This window comes from Choloepus didactylus, chromosome 8 (genome assembly GCF_015220235.1).
Source record: "Choloepus didactylus isolate mChoDid1 chromosome 8, mChoDid1.pri, whole genome shotgun sequence".
Classification (NCBI taxonomy): domain Eukaryota; kingdom Metazoa; phylum Chordata; class Mammalia; order Pilosa; family Megalonychidae; genus Choloepus; species Choloepus didactylus.
The window spans coordinates 103,348,325-103,374,984 of NC_051314.1; the positions used below are offsets into that span (position 1 = coordinate 103,348,325).

The 26,660-nt window shown below is 33.8% G+C and overlaps 1 protein-coding gene across 1 annotated transcript in view; it reads left to right on the plus strand.

Annotated features, from left to right (window-relative positions):
• Positions 1-851: 851 nt before the first annotated feature.
• ERGIC2 (ERGIC and golgi 2) overlaps positions 852-26,660 on the plus strand; it is a 50,496-nt gene continuing 24,687 nt past the window's right edge. The window contains exons 1-5 of the mRNA XM_037845231.1: positions 852-914; positions 7,326-7,478; positions 9,345-9,453; positions 11,257-11,303; positions 13,390-13,460. Coding sequence (XP_037701159.1) covers positions 7,373-7,478; positions 9,345-9,453; positions 11,257-11,303; positions 13,390-13,460 — 333 coding nt within the window. The 5' untranslated portion in view covers positions 852-914; positions 7,326-7,372. The remainder of the gene's footprint in view (positions 915-7,325; positions 7,479-9,344; positions 9,454-11,256; positions 11,304-13,389; positions 13,461-26,660) is intronic.

Consider the following 26,660-nt stretch of genomic DNA (forward strand, 5'->3'; position numbering starts at 1 on the left):
AATGATACTACCTCGTAAGAATAGTGAGGATTAAATAAGGTAAGGTCAGTCAAGCATTTAAAACAGTGCTTACTATACAAGCATTACTATTTATTATGCTTTTGTAAGACTTTTTTGGTCAATACATCAGCAAATTAAAATCTCAATGTTTGATTGGAAAATCTGGTAACAGATGGGTGAAAGGCAGCTAGCATGAGCTTACTCTCAAGCAGTTCCCTTATAACCTTTTTTCGGAACTCCCCTCCATCCTATGAAGTGGTAGGGAAAGATGAATGAAGTATTTTTTTTTTTTTTTTTTCTCCACACATACTTAGTGAAGAGACGGTGCAGGAGACCTAAGACTGAAGAAAGCAGATGTGCTTTCTTACGGAGTTTACAATCTAGAAAAAATAATTAAAAGCGTTTCTTATGCCTGAAAAAGGAAGCTTAAATGTTCTTGACTAGGAAAAATAAAAGAGGCAAAGTCTAAGAGAAGACACAAAACGTGGTGCAGAGGTTGGAGGAGTGATACGCATCGGGGTTCCAAGTGATGATTTCTGCGCCTAAAGCTCTCATTAGTAAAGAAGTACGGTGTGAGTTGAGATCGAGTTCCTGGTTTTTAAGTGTTAGTCGGAAGGAACTTGCCCCCTTCCTAAAACAGTAGATTCCGGAGCGTCCACGTGATTACGTCTAAAATAAATTTCAATCTCCTTTCAGTTTAACCACGCCCTTTGCATCTTGGCCATGCCACTTGACTCCCTGGGCACTTCGTAAATAAAGGAAATAACGCGAGACCCACACGTTGTCCCGGCCCCCTTCTGACGTTTTCAGCGCTTGGTGGTCGCTTTTGTTCTCGCGGTATTTCCGGGTACACGCGAGCCCGGGCGACCCGGGCTTCTGTGAAAGATGGCGGTCGGCTGGGGCTGTAGCACAAGGTAAAATGCTGAAATGCAGCTGGGTGCTGGTTCCCAGTTTATTCCAGGGATGCTGGGAACGTGAATGCGCTTAAGGGGCTGAGACCGTGGCATGGGGTTGCCTCCTTGTCTTCATCAGTCTTCTCTGGAGAGCGGCCCTGGCCGAGGAGCCTTTCCACGTCCCCTGGGGGCGTTACTGGCAGGACACTTGCTAGCGCTGCGACCCAAAGCTCCGCTGTCCCCGTCCGGCTCTCTGCTCTTTCTTGTAACTATAAGTAGTTCAGGAGCCTTTCCTATAGCCGCTGACCCTGACTCACTCCTCACGTTTACCGGTGCCCTGGTGCTTTTTCTCGTACCCAGGCGAGGAGGGGCTCGCGTTGTGAAGACCTGCCGGGTCGGTTCCAGGTTCTCCTGGTTCTCTGAACCCCCGCCGGTCACTCAGACATATGTCACATTCGTTGTAGCACACTACTCCCTCTCTTTTTAAGAAAGATCTAGGGCTTGCCCTCGTCTCGGAGTTGAGTTTCGCACGCCGCTTGGGAAAATGGGAAAGGGGCAGGACAGGGCGAGATTTTGAGACAGAACAGAGTGTCACTACTTTTCTTAACGCAAGAACCCCCCGGGCAGTCACGTGTCAACTAGAAGTAGAAAATAGGCGTGGGTATCGGTAGTTAAATAGAGTTGATAGGTCATTGTTTGATAAAACACGTTTAAATAACTTTTATACTTAGGATTAGGTGCCGTGGGGACTTAAGGCAAAGTAACATAATATCTGTTAAAATGTTGCAAGACTGACTTGCCGAAGCAATTAAAGATACCTTTAAAAACTGTGTCTACTAATTTGACGTTTGTAGTTCGGTATTTCAGGTAATTTGCTTAGCCTGCTACATCGAACTCTAGAATACAGAGTTGAAGGACGTATGCTTTTCCACCTAACTTTATTAATATCTTTCAATTGAAGTTATTATTCCATTTCTCTTAGAGGAAAAACATGAGAGAGAAATTCCGTGGTTTAGGAAGGGGAGGAGGTTTTTCTTTTTTGATGGTAAGCTTTAGTACACAACTGAGTATTGCAATGGTTTTGTGGTACAAATCATAAAAATATATTGATTTTGAAAGAGCTCTTTCTCAAAAGAAATCAGACCTAGTCTGGAACAACAACAAAAAATAAATTTTAAAAACTTTTCTTTGGGGCGGTCGGGGGAGGGGGGGTTGTCGTGATTTAAATGGAAGAAATTATATTTTGGGCAGTCTGTGCCTGCTATAAATCCTGTTTAACTGAGTTTCTAATATTCTGTTTGTTTTTTTTTTTAATTCAGTTTCATTGAGATATATTCACATAATCACAATCATCCGTGGTATACAATCCCCTGTTCACAGTAGCATCATATAGTTGTGCATTCATCCCCTCAGTCTATTTTTTTGAACATTTTCCTTATACCAGAAAAAGTAAAAATAAGAATAAAAAATAAAAGTAAAAAAGAACAGCCAAATCACCCCCCCCATCCCACCCTATTTTTCATTTAGTTTTTATCCCCATTTTTCTACTCACTCATCCATGCACTGGACAAAGGGAGTGTGATCCACAAGGTTTTCACAATCACAGTCTGACTCTGTCTTTTAATTTGATGGCAGGCAAATTATTTAACCTTTGTGTGCCTTAGTTTCAACATCTTTAAAATGGGAATAATAATAATACCTAAATCGTAGGGTGGTTATTAGGATTAAATGAGTTAAAACATTCAGAGCACTTAGAACAAAGCCTGGCATACAGTAAGCACCCATTAAGTGTTATCTCTTGTATTATTTTGCATTTTAGTTTTCTGATTTCTAGTAACAAAATGAAGAAAAATTTTGAGACTGTAGAGTGGTGATGAGTGCATAACATTGTGACTGTGATTGATATCATTGAATTGTACACTTGAAAATTGTTAAAATGAGAAATTTTTGAATTGTACAGATGTTACCACAAAAGAAGGTTAAAAAAAATTGAACAAGAACATTTTTTGGGGTCTCTAATGTTTAAGTGAAATTTTTTCATTCATAAATTTTTACTGTAAAGAATTCTAATGCAATGTAATCATGTAATTTAAAATTTCAGATAGGTCATAGTTTGGTTTCTAGTTTCCAAAGTCCAGCTGTGCCCTGACTTCTGTGTTCTATCTCCTTAGCTCATTCCCCTTAGCTCATTCTCCTTAATGTTCTTAAGTATCAAGCAATTAAATATCTCTCATATTGACAAACATAAATAATATATAAAAGTTAATTCATAAATCCTGGGTAGCAGGAGATGAAATGTGTCTCCATTTTTGTTTGGAGAAGTTATTAAACTTTATTGAGCTTACTGTAAAAAAATGAATTTTAAATTTTGGCAGAGCAGCTGATAGTCTATATTAAAATGGACACTGATGAAATAGGCTCTATGACATTGCTTAGATTGAGTACTAATTAATCTCTGTGTTGCTCCAGGAAAGGTAGTTTCTTATTTCTTATTCCGTTTTTGAAAGTGTTGTCTTAATCTCAACTGTATAGAATTGTAGTTTTTAGTTTTGGTAACAGGATATCCAAAAACAAAACAAAAACCCTTTTTGACACCCCAGAAAGGAAGGAAGTAATCACAGAATAAAGGACAGATATTTAAATTGAAAACAATTTAGCTTTTAAAAAATTTCCTATATTGTCTTTGTTTTTTTCATTAGTTACAGACTAGAAAACTCTGTCATAGAATGGTTTTGACTTCTGGGAACTATTAATCTAGGGTACTTCTAATGCATTTTTGAAAATGGCTGACCAAGCTAGATAGAGAGGGAAGTTGAGTGGGAATAAAACTGATGGAATTGGAAAATTGGGAGGAGTCTATGGGAGATCACAATGAAAATGAAGAGCTTGAAGGACAGTTCATTCTTTTCAGAGAGGAAAATAAATTTTTCAGATTCTACAGGTAGAACAGTTTTAAGGATCAAAACATGGCCTTGTTTTTTGGTGACTTGGTGTAAATTAAGATGGGAGTCACTGAAGTGGAAGAACTGTTAACCTTACGTGGTAAACGTGTTATTGTGAGTGAATTCTATAGGATGAGTGCAGTAGGGTTGTGAGTTTCGAAGGATGTGATGGAATGAGGAGGAGAGGCATATTGTTTATGTTTAAAGGAAAAGATTTAAAAAGTTTATTGTTAAATATAGTAAAAAATTTTGGAAGAAGATTTCACTCTTCTATTCATTTGCTCAGCAATGCTGTGCCTACTATGTATCAGCCACTGTTGTCAGTCCTGGCATTACCGTGATGAATGAAACAGAAAATCCTTCTTTTTATGGATCTTATATTTTTATGTGCTTAACTTTCCTAAGTATTACATTTTCTTGTGATTTGGAAGCTTTGCTACCATGGGTATTCCTAAGGAGATTTTTCTTCCTCCCTCCCTCCCTTCTTCCCTCCCTCCTTCAGTAAGTATTTATTGAATACCTGCTGTGGCCAGGCATTGGAGATAAAAAGATCAAGTCAGGCAAGTTTCCCAGTCTAATAGTCCAGTGGAGAAAACAGAAAATTAAGCAATTAGAAATAGTCTCATAAGAGCACTATGGTGTTCAGGAGCACATAAATTTTGAGGGTCATGTAAGGCTTTCCCTGCCTCAAAGGAGAGATGTCTAGCCTGGGACTTGAAGAGAAGGTAGGAATTAGCACTATGTAGAGATGTGGGAAAAGGGGAACAAAGAATATTTCTGGCACAGAGAACATCATGTTTAATGAATTGAAAGTGATTCAGTATGTCTGGAACCTAGACTGATAGGGGTTGGGTTTGGAGAGGTAAACAGGGTCTGGTTCTTGAAGGGCTTTTAAGCCATGTTAGGTTAGATTCTGAACTTCTTAAGTGTAATGGGAAGCTACCAAAGATTTTAAGAGAAAAGTTGTATGAGTAGGTTTATGTATTAAAAAGATTACTGGTTGTAGTATGGAGTGTGAACTGTAGGGTTGAAGATTGGAGGTTGTTGTAGCAATCCAGACAAAGTGTGGTAGTTGGGACTAGGGTCCTAGTAAGGAATTTCTCAGTGGGCCTGAAGAAGAGAGAACAGACAGATTTGACAGAAATTTAGAAAGAGCTTAAATCTAAGGATGTAACCCAGGTTTCTGGCTTGTGTAGTAGGGTGCATGGTGCCATCATTAAAATGGAACACAGGAATAAGAACATGTTTGAGTGGGAAAATAAAGTATTCATTTTTGGATTTGTTGAATCTGAATTGTCCTTGGAATGTTTTCCCAAAACAAGCAAACACACACAAACCAATCTAGTTTAAAGATGAGAGGCTTGAACATGTTTAATTATTAACTCTAATGGGAAAGAATGAATAGAAACTAAAAGACTGAGTAAGGGTCAATCTTGCTATACCGTAGTTACCAATAAGCAGAGATTAAATTTGATTACTATTTCAGATTGCACATACTTTGGGCCTGATATATGCTTAACACTCAGAAGCATAATTTACAAATGAGAATACCAAGTTTATGACTGGCATGCAAATTGGAATACTGCCATCTTTAGGAAAACCATATCCATGAGGAGTAAAAACATAATCTGAAGGCTGCTTTGTGAAAATGGAATCAGTAAGGGGAATTAGTTGGATGTTAATCAATGTAATTGATACATCCAACTCTACTTTAGGACGGTAGCTCCTCCACGGACTGATTAGGATTGTCCCTGGTTAGGGCCTGCTCTCTTTTGGACAGTGCTCATGATTACTGCCGGTTTTTGCATCTCTGGCCTTCCTTATTTCTCCATGAATTCTATTTCTATAATTAATCCTACCCATTAGATTTCAGATGAGTCTTTTTTGCTTTGTTCCAGAAACGTTCTTTTTCTTATAGTGACTCTTGGAAACATCTGATTTATTCTTCTATTATGTGTTGATTTTATTAATGCAACTTTGATTTCTGGGACTGCTTTATATTATCACCTATTTATAGTAGTTATCACTTATTACAGTATTATTTATATAAAGCTGCCATAAAATTACATAAGTATTTCAAAATTCAGTTATTTCTTTGGCTTTTTTTTGTATTTTAGATGTAGCTAGCATACTGATCAAAAGGGAAATAGCAAGCAGTCATTTTTAAAATAGTATTTTTATTACAAAAATAGATAATTTGGAAAGTCCACAATTCTGTAAAGAAGGCAGTTAAAATCCTTTCATGAGCTATGTTTAACATTTTGGTGTACAAACTTTCAGTTTTTCTTTTCTTTTTTTTTTTTTTTAATTCAGTTTTATTGAGATGTATTCACATACCAGAAAATCATCTATGGTGTACAATCAGCTGTTCACAGTACCATCATATAGTTGTGCCTTCATCACTCCAATCTGTTTTTGACCACTTTCCTTATACCAGAAAGAATCAGAATAAGAAAAACAAATAAAAGTAAGAAAGAACACCCAAATCACCCCCCCCATCCAACCCTATTTTTCATTCAGTCTTTGTCCCCATTCTTCTACTCATCCATCCATACACTGGATAAAGGGCATGTGATCCACAAGGTTTTCACAATCACACTGTCACCCCCTGTAAGCTACACTGTTATACAATCATCTTCAAGAGTCAAGGCTACTGGGTTGGAGTTTGATAATTTCAGGCATTTGCTTCTAGCTATTACATACATTAAAACCTAAAAAGTGTTATCTATATTCAGTTTGTTTCTTATCTCTTTCCCCCTTTCTCTCATAATATTAGGACTACATAGACTTCTAGTCTTTTCTTGTTAATGTATCATACATATTTTCTCATGCCATTAAATATTTTACTTTGGAATACTTTTAATAGTTACATAGACTTAGACCTTGTTAATTCATCATAATTTGTATATTGGAAACCATGAATTTATTTCAGTTTTCACTATTTAAAAATAAAATTTTAGAAATGTCCCTTATAATCAAATTTTTGTGCAAAACTCAGGTTATTTCCTTATGATACATTCCTAAAAAAATAATTTACTCAGTCAAAGAGGGAGGGGTGAATACTTACCTTCTCATTAGCAATGTATGAACATGGTTATTTTATTTCATAACCCCCCATTACTGAAAATGTACTATTTTTATCTATTTGTCAATTTAGTAGACAAAAAAACAATGCTTATTTTAATTCATATATTTAAATATTGCAAATATGATTTGATTGCTTTTCACATTTTGTTTGTATTTAATGTGTATATGCATAAACTCCCTGTTCATTAAATATGGTTTTGGTTGGGGTGGGAACGGGGAAAGGAGTGGTGTGTATAAATAGGTGTAACATTTTTCTCTGTTAATGAGGAATGAGAATGTCAAGTTGTTCCAAAGACATTTGTCAATTATCCTAAAATATAATATAATTACATACATAATTCCTGGGGAGGACAAAGAAACTTTTATCTTTTTAGAGGATAAATTTATTCATAAATGTCTTTAGTCCTTAGCATGACTATATGAAGGAAGAAGAGGAAGGTTTTCCTGAAGATGAGGCGACTGAATCGGAAAAAAACCTTAAATTTGGTGAAAGAATTGGATGCCTTTCCAAAGGTTCCTGATAGCTATGTAGAGACTTCAGCCAGTGGGGGTACAGGTGAGTGTCAATTCAAATTCAAATTCCTTCATTAAGTGCAACATCCGAGTGGTGTAATCAACAATACAAAACTGTAGCTGTGAGGAAGAATTCATCAGTGAATTGTGTAGTAACTTAAACTGTCCTCATTACTGTCTTCATGTTGTACAGTTTGCCCTGGTTTTATTCTTATCTATATTCTCTGTGGTGTCTAACCCAGTGTAATGTATGCATTTAGTGGTGTTTATTAAAACATTACTGAACAAATTAATCAATTTTCCTACTTTGATGTTCTTCAGTTATGTATAATTATATTATCAAGATTATTATATTTAAATCGAACTGAAGTTGTAAGAAGTTATTTAATGATGTCAAAACTGCCTCAGTCCTATTTTGATTAAGAGGAAATCAGTTAAGAGAAAAATTCTTAAATTTTATTTCATTGAAAAGAGGCGGTATGGCATAATGGTTAATTAAGAGCTTAGACTTTGGGGCTATATTGTCTGAATTCAAATCTCACCTCTGTCCCTTTTTAACTGTGTTGCCTTGGGGAAGTTACTCAATCTGTGTCCTAGTTTCTTCTTCCATGAAATGGGGATAGTAGTAGTATATACATCATAGGGTACCGACTAAATAAGTTACTATTTATAAAATGCTTAGAATAGTAGCCGGCACAGATGTTATGTTTTTAAAATAAAGTCAGTAAATAATGAAATATGTAAGAAATATAAGGACTATAACAATATTTACAATGATATCTTTTCCCATGAAGAATTAATCAGTAACATTTCATACAGGATTAACATTTAATTTGATAAAATATGTAATAAGTTGTTGCCATTTCTAATCTCTTGTGATGAAGTTTTTTTAATATACTTTATCAAAAAATTAAAAAAAACAATTCAAACAAGACAACACAAAGGAGTAAGAAAAACAAATAGCCTAAAATAACTACATTGCTTCCAACATATTCCTACCATACCCCAAGAAAATTAACAAGCCATAGTCATTCCTGAGCATTCTCATATCATTAAGATTACTCTCCATATCTTATCTGTTCTTACTAGATTATGGTTCCTCCTTCACTGGTTGCTATCTATCTCTAGGTCCACTCCATTCTACAATATAAAACATTCATTTTACATTTTTCACAGAGTTCACAATAGTGATAACATACACTAATGTTGTGTGTGTCTGGCTTATTTCGTTCAGCATTATGTCTTCAAGGTTCATCTTGTGATTAAGTTTTGTTAATGAAAATAGCACAATCCATTTTAAGTTTATTTTGCCAAAGCATGTAATAGTTCTTTCCTCTTGGATCTTTTACTTGCTTTCATAAATAAGGTGATTTTTTTAGAAGATTGCAAAATAAGGAATAGATGAGATTTGTATTTGAGATTGGAGTTTCTGATGCACAAATGATTCTTAGATCTCAGGATCTGAAATTAGCTAGTTTTTATTTTTAATGGGTGCATTTGTAATTATGAGGGGAATATTTTCAAATTTGTATTGCAAAATTTATGGTTACTTTCATTTTTCATCATATCAGTGACACTGCTATATATAAGAAAGTAAATATTTTGTGTCTTGTAAAATTTTGGCAAATCGTTTTAGTGAGAGAGGCCCTTCAAATTTGAATAAATAAAATGCTTTCTCATGATGATAAATGTTTTTGGTCATTTTTGTCCTCATTAAATCTTCATTTTTTGAACTATTTTAGAAATAAAATTCTATAGTAAACATTTTTTTAAAAACAAGCCTTTTATAGTATTGTTCAAATGACAGTCATATTGGAACATTTTTTGCTAATTCAAAATCTCACTTAAAGTAGTTTCTGGATGTTTATTTGATTGTTCTAATTTTTTTCTTTTTTGCTGTGTTTCTCAGTTTCTCTGATAGCTTTTACCACCATGGCTTTATTAACCATTATGGAATTTTCAGTATATCAAGATACATGGATGAAGTATGAATATGAAGTAGACAAGGATTTTTCTAGGTAACTACTTTTCCTTCTTGCGATGCTTTAAGAGTCAAGTAGTTTTAAAGCTAACATAGCTTTTTAAAAAAATGTCTAACTCTTTATATTTGGTTTATTTTAGAAGAAATAGTCTTCAAAATTTTTCATTAATTGAAATCATTAGGTGAAACATTTTAGAATCAAACTTGTAAATATGGTTAAATCCTAAAACTTTTTTTTTTTTTTAATTTAATAGATACTTGTCTGAAAAACGTTAGTGGAACATAAATTTTTCCCTTTGGATATTGACATGGAGGAAATTGTTTGGTGTTTTGAAACTGTTTACTCTTTAGAGTTTAAAATATCTTATTGATCTCTGTGAGCTGTAAAATAAATTGTCTAAAGTTATATTATATATGCTTATAATTTGTTTTCTATAAATTGTATCTAATCTAACTTTTCTAATTAATACTATAAATGTTATCTTTAATTAATTAGACATTTATAAATACATTTATAATATTATGTTTGTACTACATAGAGACTAATTTACTATCTTGGCTAGTTCCGATTATTTACTAGCTATATGACTTTAAGGAAATTATTAAACCTGTATCTGTGTGTGTTTCACTTTCCTTTTCTGTGTAATTGGGATAATAATTATATTACCTTCCTCATGGCATTTAGGAGAATTAAATGCGTTGACATTTGTAAATTGCTGTATAGTCTTCAGCAAATTATACAACTGACTGCTTTTGGACCTCAGATTCTTCATCCATAACATAAGTACAGTTCTAGTTACTGTTAGTTTTTAAGGAATTTGTTGTTCTTATTTTTATTTGCTTTTTTAGCTGCAATGAAACACTTAATTTTTTCCAAGTGAAGTCTAACTTATTTTACCACATAAGTGTGATGGGGATACCCAGAAACCTGTCTACTTGGTCTTCTCTTCTGTTAGTATAGCATCTCTTGAGACTACAGTTTAACTCTAGACAGTGTTAAGAGACTATGAAGCTTTAAAAAATGTATAATTCCAGTTGAAACCAGATGTATAATTATTAGAGTAAAAAAAAGTTTTGATAGGAGGTATAGGACTGAAGTTGATTGTACCCATTCCTTCTATTAATGATTCTTAGATTACTTTGAATAATTAATTGTGGTATTTAAAAATGGGTTTGCATTAATTAATTGCAAATAATGCAATGGTTGAGCCATATAAAAAGGCCATGCAAAACTTTATGTCAGATGAATTTTTTCTGGCATATTGATTGCATTTATCCTGAGGCATACACACAGCCTCCAGTAAGCCACTTTAATAGTTATAATATTAACGAGTAATTTACACTGCTCTGAGTCCCAGTGGCTAACCCACAAAACTTATAGACCCATGATAAAGAATAAAGAAAATAATATTGTGGGCACTTAGAAAAATGCCTGATGTAGGGTATTTATTTGATAAATGGAGGAGAAAGATTTGCAGTTCCTAATTCTTCTTGATTTTGGAAATTTTACATTCTTAAAGGAATATTCTGTACAAAGTTTATATAAACAGAGGTTAAGACTTTTTTTCTGAGTTTCTCAGAACTATTCGTTATAGAGTTGCCATTATTAAATAAAAGGTTGCTGTGTTAAAACCTATTCAGTCAGAAAGGTTTTTGGAATAACTGCGAAATATAACTTACCTTTAAGGTGTCTTTGGTTTGACCATAAAATTTGTTATCTGAGTTCTAATAAGTATTTTATATTCTGTTTGTAATCCAAATTTTTTCTTAGATCACTTGATACATATTTCTCATGTATTGTGGATTGTTAAGTACTAATTTTTATCTCTTTGTCTTTCAGCAAATTGAGAATCAATATAGATATCACTGTCGCCATGAAGTGTCAGTGTAAGTACACCTTCAACTTGATAAGTTCATGTATAGTTCATAATTCAGTCACCAGTAAGTGTTGAAACCAGTGGTTGTATTTTAACCTTATTTTTCCCTTACAGTATTTTAAAATTCTATTCTGGTGTTATTTAATAATACTGGTTGTTTTTCCCCCCAGATTAATATAAAAGAACATTAGTACAATTTCACATTAGTCAATTAATATGAAAGAAAATCAGAGAAAACTTCTTTGAATCAGAGTTCTAGTTTAAGAATAGCATTTCTTCTCTGGAGTGCCGGTTTTTACATTCATGTTCCACAAACGTATCTTGATTATGTGTTTCAGTTTACTACCTGTTACTTTTTACACTTGCATATTAAAATAGATACCTATGTCTTTTGAGTTAATAGTGAAAAGTCACCCTTTCATGTTTTCTTCATTTGACTTCATTTGATTATACTGGTAGAAATGGGAAAATGTTAATATACCGGATAGTTAATATCAACATTGCTTTCAAAAGTAAGGATGCTTTTGCATGAAAAAATATCTTTTAAATTACTGCTTGGAAAGTAGAGATCAAGAATTCCATAGTTTAGATTAAAAAATTTAAAATTTTATTGTAGTAACATATGTATATATATGTTAAATTGCCATTTAAAATTTGCCATTTTAACCATCTTTAAGTGTAATGTGGTATTAATTACATTAACAGTGTTGTGCTACCATCATCACCATCCATTACCAAAACTTTTGTCATCTAGAACAGAAACTCTATACCCATTAAGCAGTAACTCCCCAACCCCCATCCCTCACCTGCCCTCCTCCCCGTCCTGTTACACTCTAGTCTATTTTCTGTCTCTGTGAATTTACTTATTCTAGATATTTCATGAGTGGTATCCTACAATTGTTATCCTTCTATATCTGGCTTAGTTCACTTAGCATCAAGTTCTTCAACATTCGTCCGCATTGCAGCATGTTTCAAAATGCCATTCCTTTTTATGGTTGACTATTTCATCGTATCTTAGACCACATTTGTTTATCTATTCATCTTACTACAGGTTCTTGGTTTGTTTCCATTTTTTAGGCTTTTGTGAATAATATTGCTACGAACATTCATGTAGAAATATCTGATTAAGTCCCTGTTTTCAGTTATTTTGGGTATATACCTAAAAGTAGAATTGCTGGATCATATGATAATTCTATATATAAGTTTTTGAGGTATCACCAAACTATTTTCAACAGCAGCTAAACCATTTTGCATTCCTACCAACAATGTATGAGGTTTCATTTTCTCCACATCCTCACCAACACGTGTTACTTTCCAGTAGCCATCCTAGTGGGTGTGAAGTGGTATGTCATTGTGGTTTGGATTTGCATGTTCAAACCATGTTGAGCATATCATGTGCCAATTGGCCATTTGTACAACTTCTTGGGAGGAATATCTCTTCATGTCAAGCAAAATAGTTTAAAGTCTGAAATAGTTTTACCCAGTCAAAGAGATTAATTTCAGGGAGATTTCATCTCAGAACAACCTTAAATCTCATTTCCTTTTCCATTTATTTTTCTTTATTTTAATGATTTTAAGAGATAGAGATTTTATATCTAAACTTCAAGTATGTTAATACTTAGTATTTTATTTTACCTTATTTTTGATAGTCCCGTGCCATTAGAAATTTTAGTCTTTTCAAAATAAACTTCCTATTTGTTGAATTTTTTTAAAGGCATCAGTAGCTTTGCCTTAATATTGCTTTTAATCTCTAAAAATAATTCTCACAATATTTTGTAAAGCACACATTTTCTACTTTTGGTCAGGTTCTTGCCGGTTTTTACAGAGCTCTTAAGTAAAGTTTATGCTTTTCACCATGGGATTCAAAATCATCTTTTTTACTGAGCAAGAAGTAGAAAAGCATTATTAATTTTTAGCGTAATGTCCACCAAAGCTCTTATATAATGCTACTCTTTTAACTCTTGAACATATAAGCGGTATAGGAAAGTGATTCTACATACTTTGTGAGTGTTCTGATTGTTGTCTTGTTGGTTTATATCAGATATAGTTTGGCTTTGAGCATAGAATGTGAATCTTCTAATTTCTTTTTTATGCAGATGTGGGAGCAGATGTGTTGGATTTAGCAGAAACAATGGTTGCATCTGCAGATGGTCTAGTTTATGAACCAGTAAGTTTGATTTACCTGGTTTTTAAAGAAAATGCTTTGAGAAATTGTTCCCTTGAAGATAGTTTTGGTATTTGCTTTTAGATTTGTCTGAGCTAGTTTTATATAACAAAACATTTAGAAAAATAGATAAGCAGGAAAGATAAAAGAAAATAAAGTTATGTCTAATACTAAAGCCTTGAGATAAGCAGTTGTTAATGTTTTGGGTGTCATTCTAAAGTCTGTTTTATAGTATTATTTAATATGTCATGTTAATGCTTCCTAATAGTTTCCTTTTCTCTTTCTTGGAGTTGCCATAGTGATGAAATTTTCTTTTATTCCTCAAGTGAATTCTATGTCCTATTTGTATTGTACTTTTACCAAATTTAAGTTTCTAAAAATATTGGAGCTGTATTTCTCTTATAATCAAGAGTAAAACAGTATATTTTTAAGAGAAGTTCGTTTGCTTTTACTTCTTTCTGCCTCCTCCACACCTCCATTTCCCCAAGTTTGTAAAATGCTGACATTCTCTTATTTTCATAGTCAAGTTGTATATAGCATAATTGAGTTTTTAGAAAACACCATTATAGGGGCTGATACTGGTGATAAGTTACTATCTGAGCTAGCCCTAAGCAAGCTTTTGAGAATGAAACATGAAACACCCAGGTACTTTCAGTCACCTACTGCGGTGTTGGCCTTGTGGTACTTGTATTTACACAGGCATTGTTGGGTTCTTTTGTTTACCATTGGCAGTTACGAACCATTCTTTAAGCAAAATTGCAAAGTGAAGACAAAGCTGGTGAAGGAGCCTTAGAAGTCGGAATGTGTGGGTTGAAGCAAAAAAAAAAAAGAGAGGGCGCGCTCTTAGGTTGGTGTATTAGTTAGAATTCTCTGGGGAAACAAAACCAACAGAAAATATCTGTAAATATGAGATTTTATAAAAGTGACTCACTCATCTGTGGGGATGCACAAGGCCATCTTCTATAGGGCAGGCAGCAAGCTGGCAACTCCACTGAAGATCTTCGATGAACTCCTCAGGCGAGGCTGGCTGGCTGAAGAATTGAAAGTTCTCACTCTTCTCCCTTCAATGTCTTGAGATGATTGGATTAAATCTAGCTGATTGAATTTTCTCATTGCTGAAGGCACACCCTTCATTGATGTAATCAGCCACAAATACAATCAATTGACTGATGATTAAATAAACTAGCATTCTGATTTATTAACCAGCCACAAATATCCTTGCAGTTACATGCCATTGCTTGCTTGACCGGACACCTGGGCACCATCACCTGGCCAAGTTGACACATGAACCTAACCAACACAGTTGGTTTTGTCAATTTTGTTTATCCAATTGTTTTTAGCTTATAGTAACAAGGTGTATGTATGCCTGTTGATATACACTTTTAGAATTGGAATTTCTGAAGAAAAAATAACTTCGTTATTACCACTCTAAATCTCTAACTTTCCTAACCAGTTTTCCCACTTAAAACTTTGATTTCACAGTAATTTTTTATGCAGTTAGTTACCTTACAAATTCAATTATTGTGTTAGAGCATAGTAAACATACTTGGCAATGTAGATCCATGTGATTATGATTAGACACTTTAAAATTTGCATCTAATTTCATATTGTGTGAAGAATAATCATTCAAATTTAATTCTATGTTTTATTGCTTTTATTTACCTTTCTGAGGTTCTTTATTTTTGTTTATCATTTAGTGAAGGGACTTTTTGAGACTTCATTTTCAGCAAGAATATGTCGGTTTTTTTAATGGAGCCTGGCATTACTGCATATCTCTGTTTTCATTCTTGTGAATATAAGGTTGGCTAAGGATAGAATTCTTGCTTTAAGATGTTTTGCACTCAGATTTTCTAGACACTGTTTCATTGTCTTCTGGCATAATTATTTTTCCCTTGCAGGTAACCTACTTTATCTACTTGAATGATTTTTAATTGTGGTTTTGAAATTCGAATATTTACCCTGTTTATCCAAGTGTGAATCCCTTTAATTTTTTCTTCTTGGTGATATCAATAATCTGAATGTTTAAGCCTTTTTAATTTTTGCTTGTTTGTTTGCTTTAATGTGCAAAGCAATGCTTTCTCCTTTGATTTTTAAAATTTTTATTAAATGATGTTGAATTTCATGGGGTGCTTCTCAATATCTTTATTGATTCTTGCATTATATGCATATTTTGAACTTCTCTGGGTTCTGGGAAACCACCCGGTTCCAGCAGGATCCAGTATTTTCAATACATTCATTGCATTTTAAAATTCAGTTATCATATTTTCCACTTCATATTGCAGATCATTCCATTTTTTCTCTGCTTGCATAATCCTAAATTTCATTGTTAATATAAAAACACTTTTCCTCTGATTTTTAGGAATGGTATCATAGAAAAAAATTAATTCCTCAGATTGGCCACTTCTTTCAAATTAATGAATCATTTAATATATCCATTTATTTGTTTTTCTGTCGTGTTCATCTTCAGGATGGGAAAATAAGGGGCCTCATTAAATGATTGAGAATTGAAGTGGACTTTATGTCAGTTCCTGTTCCCCCCTTTTTTCCAACCTAAGTGAAAGAAGTGTATATAGTTTAGATATACTGCGTTTCTTCTAATTCAGATTAGAGCTTCAGATGCTTTTCAAAACAAAGGAAGAAGTCATGGTTGGGTATGGAATGGCAGAGTGGTTCATCATGATACCCCAAATTTCCTTTTCTCTGTTTATTTTGACAGCCTAAATTTAGGTGGGGTAGCTCCTCCTATCTTTATCTGGTACAATTGTGTCATTAGGAGCCAGCTGTGGCAGTGTTCCTACTTAATTTAGAATTCTCTTCAGGCATTTATAAACTAGGAATGTGCACTGCTATGGAATTCCTTCAGTGTGTGATCTCTGGCACCCAAATGAATTCCTAAAAGTGTTCCTAAGGTGGAAATTGTCTCTTTCTCAGCTTTCTTGTTGTATTTTATCACCTGATTCTTACTCTGACCTAGCAGCAACCCTTTCACTTGCTGCCTACATGGGTTTTTCTCAAAATCATCTTCCTTGTATGCTGTCTTGCATAAATTCTTCAATGTTTTCAATATATGGATGCTAATTTTAAATTATTTAAAATGTTAATATAGATGTGTCCTTCCTGGTTTTTAGATGTCTTTGGACATTGTGAGAATTTGGTTATGAGGGAACTTAAAGTGTTTATATATATTCATCTTGAACTTATTCTCTAAAATGTTTTATGCTATTTTTGTAGCATTCTTTCTATATTCTGAGTGTCTATCCTGTTCATTCCTTTTTTCACATTTTTTTCTTTTTAATGATTCCTGGTTTTGTTTATCCTTTTTATTTTGCCTGGATATCTTGTTTCTCCAGGTGGATTTTTACTTATTTATTTTTATTAAAGAAGTTGTAAGTTTACATAAAAACCATGTAGGAAACAGAGTTCACATATTCCGCCCCCCCCACCCCCACCCCACTTTTCCCTATTAATAATACTTTGCATGAGTTTCAACTTTTGTTAAAATTGATAAAATAATATTATATGATTAACTATAGTCCATAGTTTACATTAGGGTTCACTGTGTTGTACAGTCCCTATGTTTTTTAAAAATTTATATAAAAAATGTAAAATTTCCCCTTTTAACCATATTCTAATATATAATTCTTTCTTCTCCTTCTTCAACTCCCGTAAGGCATATGTTGCTGTGTTCGGTGATGTCCCACAGTTTTTTTTGGCTGTCTTCACATTTTTTCATTCTTTTTTCTTTCTGTTTCTCAATTTAAATCTTATCAGTTGTCTTGTCTTCGAGTTCATATTCTTTAGACTGCTCCGGTCTGCTGTTGAAACCTTCTAGAGAATTTTTCATTTCCATTATTGTGGTCTTTAATTCCAGTATTTCTGACTGATTCCTTTTTTTTTTTTATCTCTTTATTAAGATTCTCATTTTGTTCATTCTTCATTTTCCTGATATCCTTTTGTTCTTTCTTTGTGTTTTCCTTTATTCACTTGAGCATATTAAGAATCATTTTTTTAAACTCTTTGTCCGGTATAGCCAAAGTCTGGTTTTCTTTGTTGATGGTTTCTGAATTTTTATCTTGTTCCTTTGGATAGGCCGTCATTTTCTGTCTCTTTGTTTGTTTTGTAATTTTTTTTGCACTTTGTACATTTTATATTTCAAAGAGTTAGGTCTGGGACTTAGTCCCTGAGCCATCTATTTCTTAGGTTTATATCCAGCTAGTGATACAACAGAGGTTTCCTTGAGTGCTAGTAGTTAAAAACAAACAAACCAAAGCAAAAAACAGCTTTCACAATCTTGGCAAATTGGCTTCTTGTTGGCTGATGCTCTTGTTCAGTTTAGTCCCCTATCATGAAGGTCAGCACAAGGCAAAAGTGAAATTCAGGGTCCTCTTGTTCTTCTCTGAGCTTGTTTCTTGTCCTGGGCTTGTGCTTGCTCTTGGCCTTAGGAATTTCCCTGTTTGTAGGAATCTGAATGTCCCTTCTACTCCCTGTGGAGATACACTTTGCTTTCCTGGCTGTTTAATTGTATGTCTTAATATCGGTAATCCTGTGCCCCAGGCCAGGATTAAGAAACTTAATTGTTTCTTACACTGCTTTAGCTGTCTGCAGGCTGTTTCTAACTGCAGGGCAGGTTCTAGGAAGGCAAAACAGAGATGAGTTTTCTTGTCTTTCAGACTACCACTTGATAGATTGGCACTTAATGTGTAGGCACCCCAGTATGTGCATAGGGATTGATTACTCCTCTCCCTCCAGAACAGAGCCAGGGGCCCATAAAGGGAGTGTAGGCTGGTTCCATACCACACCATGTAGGGGTTTGGGGAGGGGCCAACAAGAGACCCATGTGCTATTCCTACCATTTTAAAGGTGCCCTTTTTTGATTCAGCACTCAGATCAAGAGCTGCAGTTACTGCAACCCTTTCACTATTTTTTGGAGTTTATAGGAAGGTGGCTCTGCCAGTTTTTTCTAGTTGTTCAAAGATTCTGTTGGGCAATTGCACCCTGGAGCATCTTATATCACCATCTTAGTCCTTTGAAGCCAGTTTTAAAGTTCCTTAAAACCATTAACTTTATTCTTTCATCTTTATAGTTCCCCAAATGTATATCCAATGTGCAAGATACAAGTTGCTCGATGAGTGAGTTAGAATTATATAATTGTGACAAGGTAATTATCTCATTTTAAACAGTTTCTGCCATCTCTTCCAACTGTTCGTAGAACAGAAACATTTTATTTAAAGTTAACCTTCATATAATTAAAAGTAATGTCTTAACCAGAAAATCATGAATTTCAGGATGTTTAATTGTATGCTTTTCATCAATAATTTAAAAAGTGTTTGTAAGTGTTTCCAGGTTAGTATTCATTGCCTGATTTTAATCTATATTAAAATATTTAAGTAAGAATTGTTATTATGTTAAATTATTTGGAAGATAGTTGTTACTTTTAAAATTTTCATTCTTATTTTTTTAATATGCACTCTGAATATTAAAAACCTAACCCTAATAATTTTATTAGTTTCTAAACCATGACAGTCAATATGCTATGATACTTAACTACTTTGCTATTTACTATTACATTTGGCTCCTACTTCTTTATTTAAAGAAAAGAATTAAAGAACAGTGGCAAAGTGAGGAATGTGCATGTGTCCACTTTTAGTCGTTCCTCTTTTGTAAGCAGAAAAAAAAAATTGGTATAGAAAAAAGAGACTAGTGATAAAAAAAAAATGTAGAAAACATAAGGGTAAAAATTTGGTTTATTTGTCAGGAAAAGAAGAGCCTAATTAGTGGAGTTAACTTTTACAGATATCTGATACTTGTTTAAACAAGCCAGTGAGGTTTTTCCTCCTAATACTGGTATATGCCCATAAATAGTGTGTTAAGGATGGATTTTTATGTGTAATACCTAGATCCCCAACTATTTCTTAAGTCTTGAGAATCAAAGACTGTGCCGTATTCTATGTTCTAGCACAGTGAAGTATACTTGTATTCAAGAAATGTTTATTGACTGGGATTAATTCATACTGAGAAAAATCCCTCTCCTTAGGCTTTTTAAGAGAAAATATACTAGGTTTTGCTATTATTAGTGGTGATGCTGTATTATTTTTTTCTTATGTTGCCCATAGAAATAGATTGCTGATGTGAACACTTTTATCCCCTCAGGTATTGGTGAGACTGAATATTATATCCTGTACTTCTCCTACCTTAAAGTACTAAATTTTAACCATTGCTGTATCTCTTAATGTCAGTAATAATCTTTCCTGAATATTGAGAAGTAAACCTGATTGAAGATTGTTGTTAGCAAAATGCTGATGTTATTGCTGTGATTTGGAGGAGGCAGCATTGTCCTAGAAAAGATCTTTTTTTCACCTCACACGCAATAATATTATTTCAGTGCTGTTAATTATGTTCACAATGCTGTGCTACCGTCACCACAAACCATTACTAAAACATTTCCTTCATTCCAAATAGGAGCCCTGTACATTTTAAGACTTAACTTTCCATTCCCTATCCACACCCCATCCCCTGGTAACCTGTATTCTTGATTCTGACTCTTCTGAGTTTATTTATTCTAATTACTTCAAATCAGTGAGATCATAAAAATTTTTTCCTTTTGTGTCTGGCTTATTTCACTCAGCATGAAATCTTCAAGGTTTATCCTTGTTGGCACAAGTATCAAGACTTCATTCCTTTTTACAGCTGAATAATATTCCATTGTATGTCTGCCACACTTTGTTTATCCATTGATTGATTAATGGATACTTGAGTTGCTTCCAGCTTTTGGCAATTTGAATAATATCACTTTGAACATATGTATTCCAGTCTCTGCTTTCAGTTCTTCTGTGTTCTGACCTATTAGCAGATTGCTGGGTCATGTGGTAGTTCTAAGCTTTCTGAGGAACTGCCAAACTGTTTTTCACAATGGCTGTACCGTTTTACAATGCCTCCAGCAATGAATGTGTGTTCCTGTTTCTCTGCATCCTCTGTAACACATGTAATTTTCCATTTTTTTAATAGCAGCCATTCTACTGGGTGTGAAATGGTATCTGTAGTGTGGTTTTGATTTGCATTTTATATCCTTTGTGGCCATTTTTATAGCTTGTTTGGAGAGATGTCTGTTCGAGTCTTTTGCCCATTTTTTAATTTGGTTGTTTTTTTTTTTTTTTTGTTATAAAGTTGAAGGATTTCTTTAACTGGATATTACAACTTTACCAGATATGTGGTTTCCAGATATTTTCTCCATTGTGTAGGTTATCATTTTCCTTTCATGATAAAGTTCTTTAAAGCACAAAAGTTTTTGATTTTGATGATGTCCCATTTATCTATTTTTTTCTTTTGTTGCTTGTGCTTTGGGTGTAAAGTTTTAAGAAACCATTGCCTAGCACGTGGTTCTGAAGATGCTTCATACATTTTCTTCTAGGAGTTTGATAGTTCTGGCTCTTGTATTTTGTCTTTGATCCATTTTGAGTTGATTTTTGTATAAGGTGTGTGATGGGATCTGTTCTAGTTTGCTAATGCTGCCGGAATGCAAAACACCAGAGAAGGATTGGCTTTTATAAAAGGGGTTTATTTGGTTACACAGTTACAGTCTTAAGGCCATAAAGTGTCCAAGGTAACACATCAACAATCAGGTACCTTCACTAGAGGATGGCCAATGGTGTCTGGAAAACCTCTGTTAGCTGGGATGGTACGTGGCTGGCGTCTGCTCCAAAGTTCTGGTTTCAAAATGGCTTTCTCCCAGGATGTTCCTCTGTAGGCTGCAGTTCCTCAAAAATGTCACTCTTAGTTGCACTTGGGTTATTTGTCCTCTCTTAGCTTCTCCGGAGCAAGAGTCTGCTCTCAACCGCTGTCTTCAAACTGTCTCTCATCTGCAGCGTACTCTCTCAGCATCTGTGCATTCTTCAAAGTGTCCCTCTTGGCTGTAGCTCCTCTTCAAAATGTTACTCACAGCTGCACTGAGTTCCTTCTGTTTGTCAGCTCGTTTATATGGCTCCAGTGATTAATTTAGGCCCACCCTGAATGGGTGGAGCAACACCTCCATGGAAATTATCCAAACAAAGTCATCACCCACAGTTGGGTGGAGCGCATCTCCATGGAAACACTCAAAGAATTACAATCTAATTAACACTGATACGTCTGCCCACACAAGATTACATCAAAGAATATGGCTTTTTCTGGGGGACATAATACATTCAAACTGGCACAGGATCCTACTTTTTTTTTTCTTTTTGCAAATGGAGATCTAGTTTTCCCAGCACCATTTGTTGAAGAGACTGTTCTTTCCCAGTTGAGTGGTCTTTGCCACCCTTGTCAAAAATCAGTTGGCCATGAACCAGAAAAGACTTACTTTGCATATACTTTAAAATTAATTTTTATTATCAAAGTAAAATAAATACTAAGTTAAATAAAATTTTGCTAAAAGGAGTATAACAACAACAATAATGAATAGTCCTTTGCTTCTTTCCTGAGACCTCTGGAATGTATCCTGACAGGTAGTATTTAACCCCAAATTTTTGTATAATGAAATACTATGTCTTGATTTGTTAATTTTAGACATTATGTATCTTCCTTTGCTGGCTGTTGAGAATTTAGCTCTTTTACACTATTCCTTGTCACCTATGACACTTCTTCATCCTTCCTATGTCAACATTTGTTTACAATCAAGATAAAAAATATGAGTTAAATCACTTGTCATATTTACGTTATTACTGTAAATATTGTTCACTACTGGGCCAGAGAGTGTTTCGTGACTCTTTTCTGGTAATTCTTTTCCCATAGAATTTTCTGTGTAACCATCACTTTTTTTTCTACATTTCCTACAGGTCTGTCAAATGTCTTATCAGTAATTTTGCCAAATACTAAAATACATTAAAATATCTGTTTTCAAACTTGAGACTTCTTTCCTGTAGCCATCTATTCTCTTGCTTCAGTCTGCTCTGAGTTAGTTGTTCTCTAGACATGCATCACTTTTTTTTTTGCCTCTCATTTGTATTGGATTTATTTTGCTAACTCATATCTTTTCATAGCTTCTCTGGAAAGAATACATGAAAAGTAATTTTTTTGACTTTTTTTATGACTGAGAATGTCATTTTACTCTTGTATTAACTAATAGTTTAGCTGGATAAGAATTCTAGTTTGAAAATCATGTTCCATCAGAACTTTCAGCTTATCACTGTCTTCAGCCATCATAGTGATGTGAAAAAGTCGCATCCTATCCTGATTGCTATTCCTTTATATATGGCCTGTGGTTTTTTTAATTTATTTTTTTTGGTCATTGTTGTTTGTTTGTTTTTCTGCTCTGGAATGTTTTAATATCTTCTACATATCCCAATTGTTTTGAAATTTCATGATGATATGCCTTGAAATAAATCTTTTAATTTCACTGGTACTGGTAATGTCAGGGCTCTTTTAATCTGAAGATTCACTTCCTTCTGTTTAGGGAAATTTTTTTCTAATAATTTCCTTTGTTATTCTCTCTGGAATGTTTTTTAGAAGGATTTGTAACTCTTAGATTTATCCTCTACTCTTCTTATCTTTTCTTCTGTTTTTCATGTATTTGTCTTTTGGTCCAACTTTCTAAGAGATTTCGATCCTTATACAGAATTTTTTTTTAGTTTTATCATATAATTCTAAGCTTTCTTTTTCATTGCATCCTATTCTTTGTTTGTTTGTTTGTTTATGAGTACCAGTTTCCCTCAGTTTTCTGAAGCTATTAGCTACTGTTTTAAAGTTTTCTTCCGCTTCCTGCGTTGTTTTTAATTTTTTTCCAAATTCCTTTTTCCCTGTCTTGGTCTCTCTCATTGATGTTTGAGGCTTTCTTCAAATATCTAATGATTCTGGTTGTCTAATAGCAAAGCACTAAGAAACTGATTGGAAACTATATATGTGAGCATTGGAGAAGAGGGTTTCTTGACTAATTAACATCACTGAGATGCCATCATTAATGGCAAGCTGGCCTTTTCATTGGCATTTACCTAAATGTCACTATTTAAAGGTTTTTTCCCCCACCTCTCTGGGTCTTTCAGTTTTACTAGAGATGAAAACTCCAGTCTCTTTAGGCAGAGATTATAATCTCTATTTGTCAGTTATCTAGGAGCATGTCAAGGGACAGGGACTGAAGGTTCTATTGTTTAGTTTATAACATGGTTATAGCCCTTGGTTTGAGCCTTATACTTTCCTGTATCCAAAGTCTCTCCAGTTCAGTTATACCCACGATTTCAACTAGCCTCCCTATTTCTAGACTGTTTTATCCTTGGAATCAACAGTACCTCATGCTTTGAAGTGTTCAGCCTGTTAGATGTTCTGTGGGTTAAATTAGCTTCCTCTTGACAGCATTTAGGTTATAACTTCTACTCTGCTAAGTTTATTACTATTCCTTTATATGTTTTTTTTTTTAAAATTGTGGTAACATAAATGTGTATATAAAACATGATGTTTGCCATTTTATCTATATTGATTACATTCACAATGTTGTGCTACCATCACCACATACATTACCAAAACTTTTTCATCACCTGAAACAGAAACTTTGTACCCATTAAGCAGTAACTTCCCATTCCCCCCATCTGTGGCCCCTAACAACCTCTAATCTACTTTCTGTCTGTGAAGTTGGTTAATATCGATATTTCATGTAAGTGGAATCATACATTTGTCCTTTTGTGTATGGTGGCTTATTTTATTTAGAATAATGTTTTCAAAGTTCATCCTCATTGTAACATGTATCAGAATTTCATTCCTTTTAATGGCTGAATATTTAATATTCCATTGTGTATATATACATTGTGTATGTATATACATTTTGTTTATCCATTCATTGATTGATGGACACTTGGGTTTTTTCACATCTTTTTGGCAATTGTGGATAATGGTACGATGAACTTTGGAGTACAAATATCTGATATACTTATTGGCCATCTGTATATCCCCTTTGCATAAATGTCTACTAAAATCATTTATTCATTTTTCGATTGGGTTATTTATCTTTTTGTCATTGATTTTGTATTTGTAAGCATTTTTCAAATTTATGAATTCCAGTTAGTCTCTTCCATTCTGTAAGTTATCTTTGTACTTTCTTGAATAATGTCCTTTGATGCACGTTTTAAATTTTGATGGAGTTCAACTTATCCATTTTTTCTTTTGTTGCCTTTGCTTTCGGTATCATATTTAAGAACCCACTGCCAAATACCAGGTCCTGAAGAGTTTTCCCTCCGATTACATTTAGACTTTTATGGATTTACCTCTTTTTTTATTTAGATCATTTATCCATTTTCAGTTAATACTTGTATATAGTGAGGGGTAAGGGTCGAATTTCATTCTCTTAATCCACTTTCCCCTGCACATTTGTTGAAATACTATTCTTATTGAGTGAACTTGGCACCCTTGTCAAAATTAATTGGTCTTATATTTGTGGGTTTGTGTCTGGAATTTTAATCCTGTGCCATTGATCTGTGTGTCTGTCTTTACACCTGTCTGCTAGTACCACATTATTTTGTTTAGTATGGCTTTTTAGTAAGTTTTGAAATCAGAAAGTGTGAGTCCTCCACCTTTGTTCTTCTTTTTCAAGATTGTTTTGACTATTTGGGGCCCCTTGTTCTTATATATCAATTTGATGATTGGTCTTTCCATTTCTGCTAAAAAGGCTTCTGGAATTTTGATATGGATTGCATTGAATCTGTAGATCACTTTGGGTATTGTTGACATTTTAATAATGTTAACTTGCTAGTCCATGACACAGGATGTATCACAATAGATTGAAAGCATCTATTTAAGACTTAATTTCTTTTAGCATATATGCAAGTTTTTCACATCCTTGGTTAAATTTGTTTCTAGATATGTTATTCATTTAGATGCTATTTTAAATGGAACTGTTTTCTTGATTTCCTCTTCAGATTGTTCGTTGCTTGTATATAGGAACACAACTGATTTTGGAGAGTTAATCTTGTACCCCACTGCTTTGTTGAATTTGTTCTTTAGCTCTAGTAGCTTTCTTGTAGATTCTTAAGGATTTTCTATACATAGGATGATGCTGTCTGCAAGTAAGAGGTAGTTTTACCTCTTCCTTTTGAATTTGGATGCCCTTTATTTCTTTTTCTTACCTAGAAAGTTCTCTGGCTAGAACTTCGAGTACAATGTTGAATAACAGTGGTAGCAGTAGGCATCCTTGTCTTATTCCTGATCTTAGGGAGAAAGCTTTGTTTTTCACCATTGAGTATGATTTTTAACTCTTGAGTTTTTCATATGTGACCTTCATTATGTTGTAGAAATTCCCTTCTGTTCCTGTTTTTCTGAATGTTTGTATCATGAAGTGGTGCCAGGATTTTGTCATTTGCCTTTTCTTGCTTTAACTGAGCTGTTCATGTGTTTTCCTTTAAACCTTCATTCTATTTCATTCTGTTAATATGGTGTATTACATTGACTTATTCTCTTATGTTTAACTACCCTTGCATTCCTTGGATAAATTCCACTTGGTCATAGTATATACTCTTTTTGCTGTGCTGTTGGAAATAATTTGCTAGAATTTTATTGAGGATTTTTGCATCTATATTAAAAAGGGATATTGGTCTGTTGTTTTCTTTTCTTGTGATATCTTTATCTGGCTTTGGTATCAGATTAATGCTGGCCTCATAGAATGTGTTAGGAAGTGTTCCATTTTCAGTTCTTTGAAAGAGGTGTTTATGTTATTTTTTATTTTTCTCTGCATGTTTGGTAGAATTCACCAATGAAGTCACCTGTTTCTGGACTTCCTTTCTTGGGAAGTTTTTGATTACTGATTCAATTTCTTGTTATTATTTCTTCTTGAGTCATTTTCGGTAATTTTTATGTTTCTAGGAATTTATCCGTCTCATCCAGGTTATCTAATTTCTTGACATGCTTATGTACATGCTTTCATGTTCAAACATTTATTGAACTTCTTGGTCTGCTGCCATTTTCTTTTCTATTTTCTTTATCTTGAGGTTAAATCTTTTTCTTTTTTCATTCCTATATTGTCATTTTAGTGGAGTTTGTAGACACATGTGATTAGTGTACCAAATTTAACTAGAAAAGTTAAGTTTTAAGTCTCTATAGCAAATGATTTATTATTTCCTGACCATTTTATTTAATGAAAAAATTTCTCAGCTTTGGAGTCTGACAGAGCTGGGTTTACTTCTTGACCTTTACTATCTGTGATGAGTGTAAAATTTTAAACTGAGTTCCTGTTTCCTCATATATAAATAG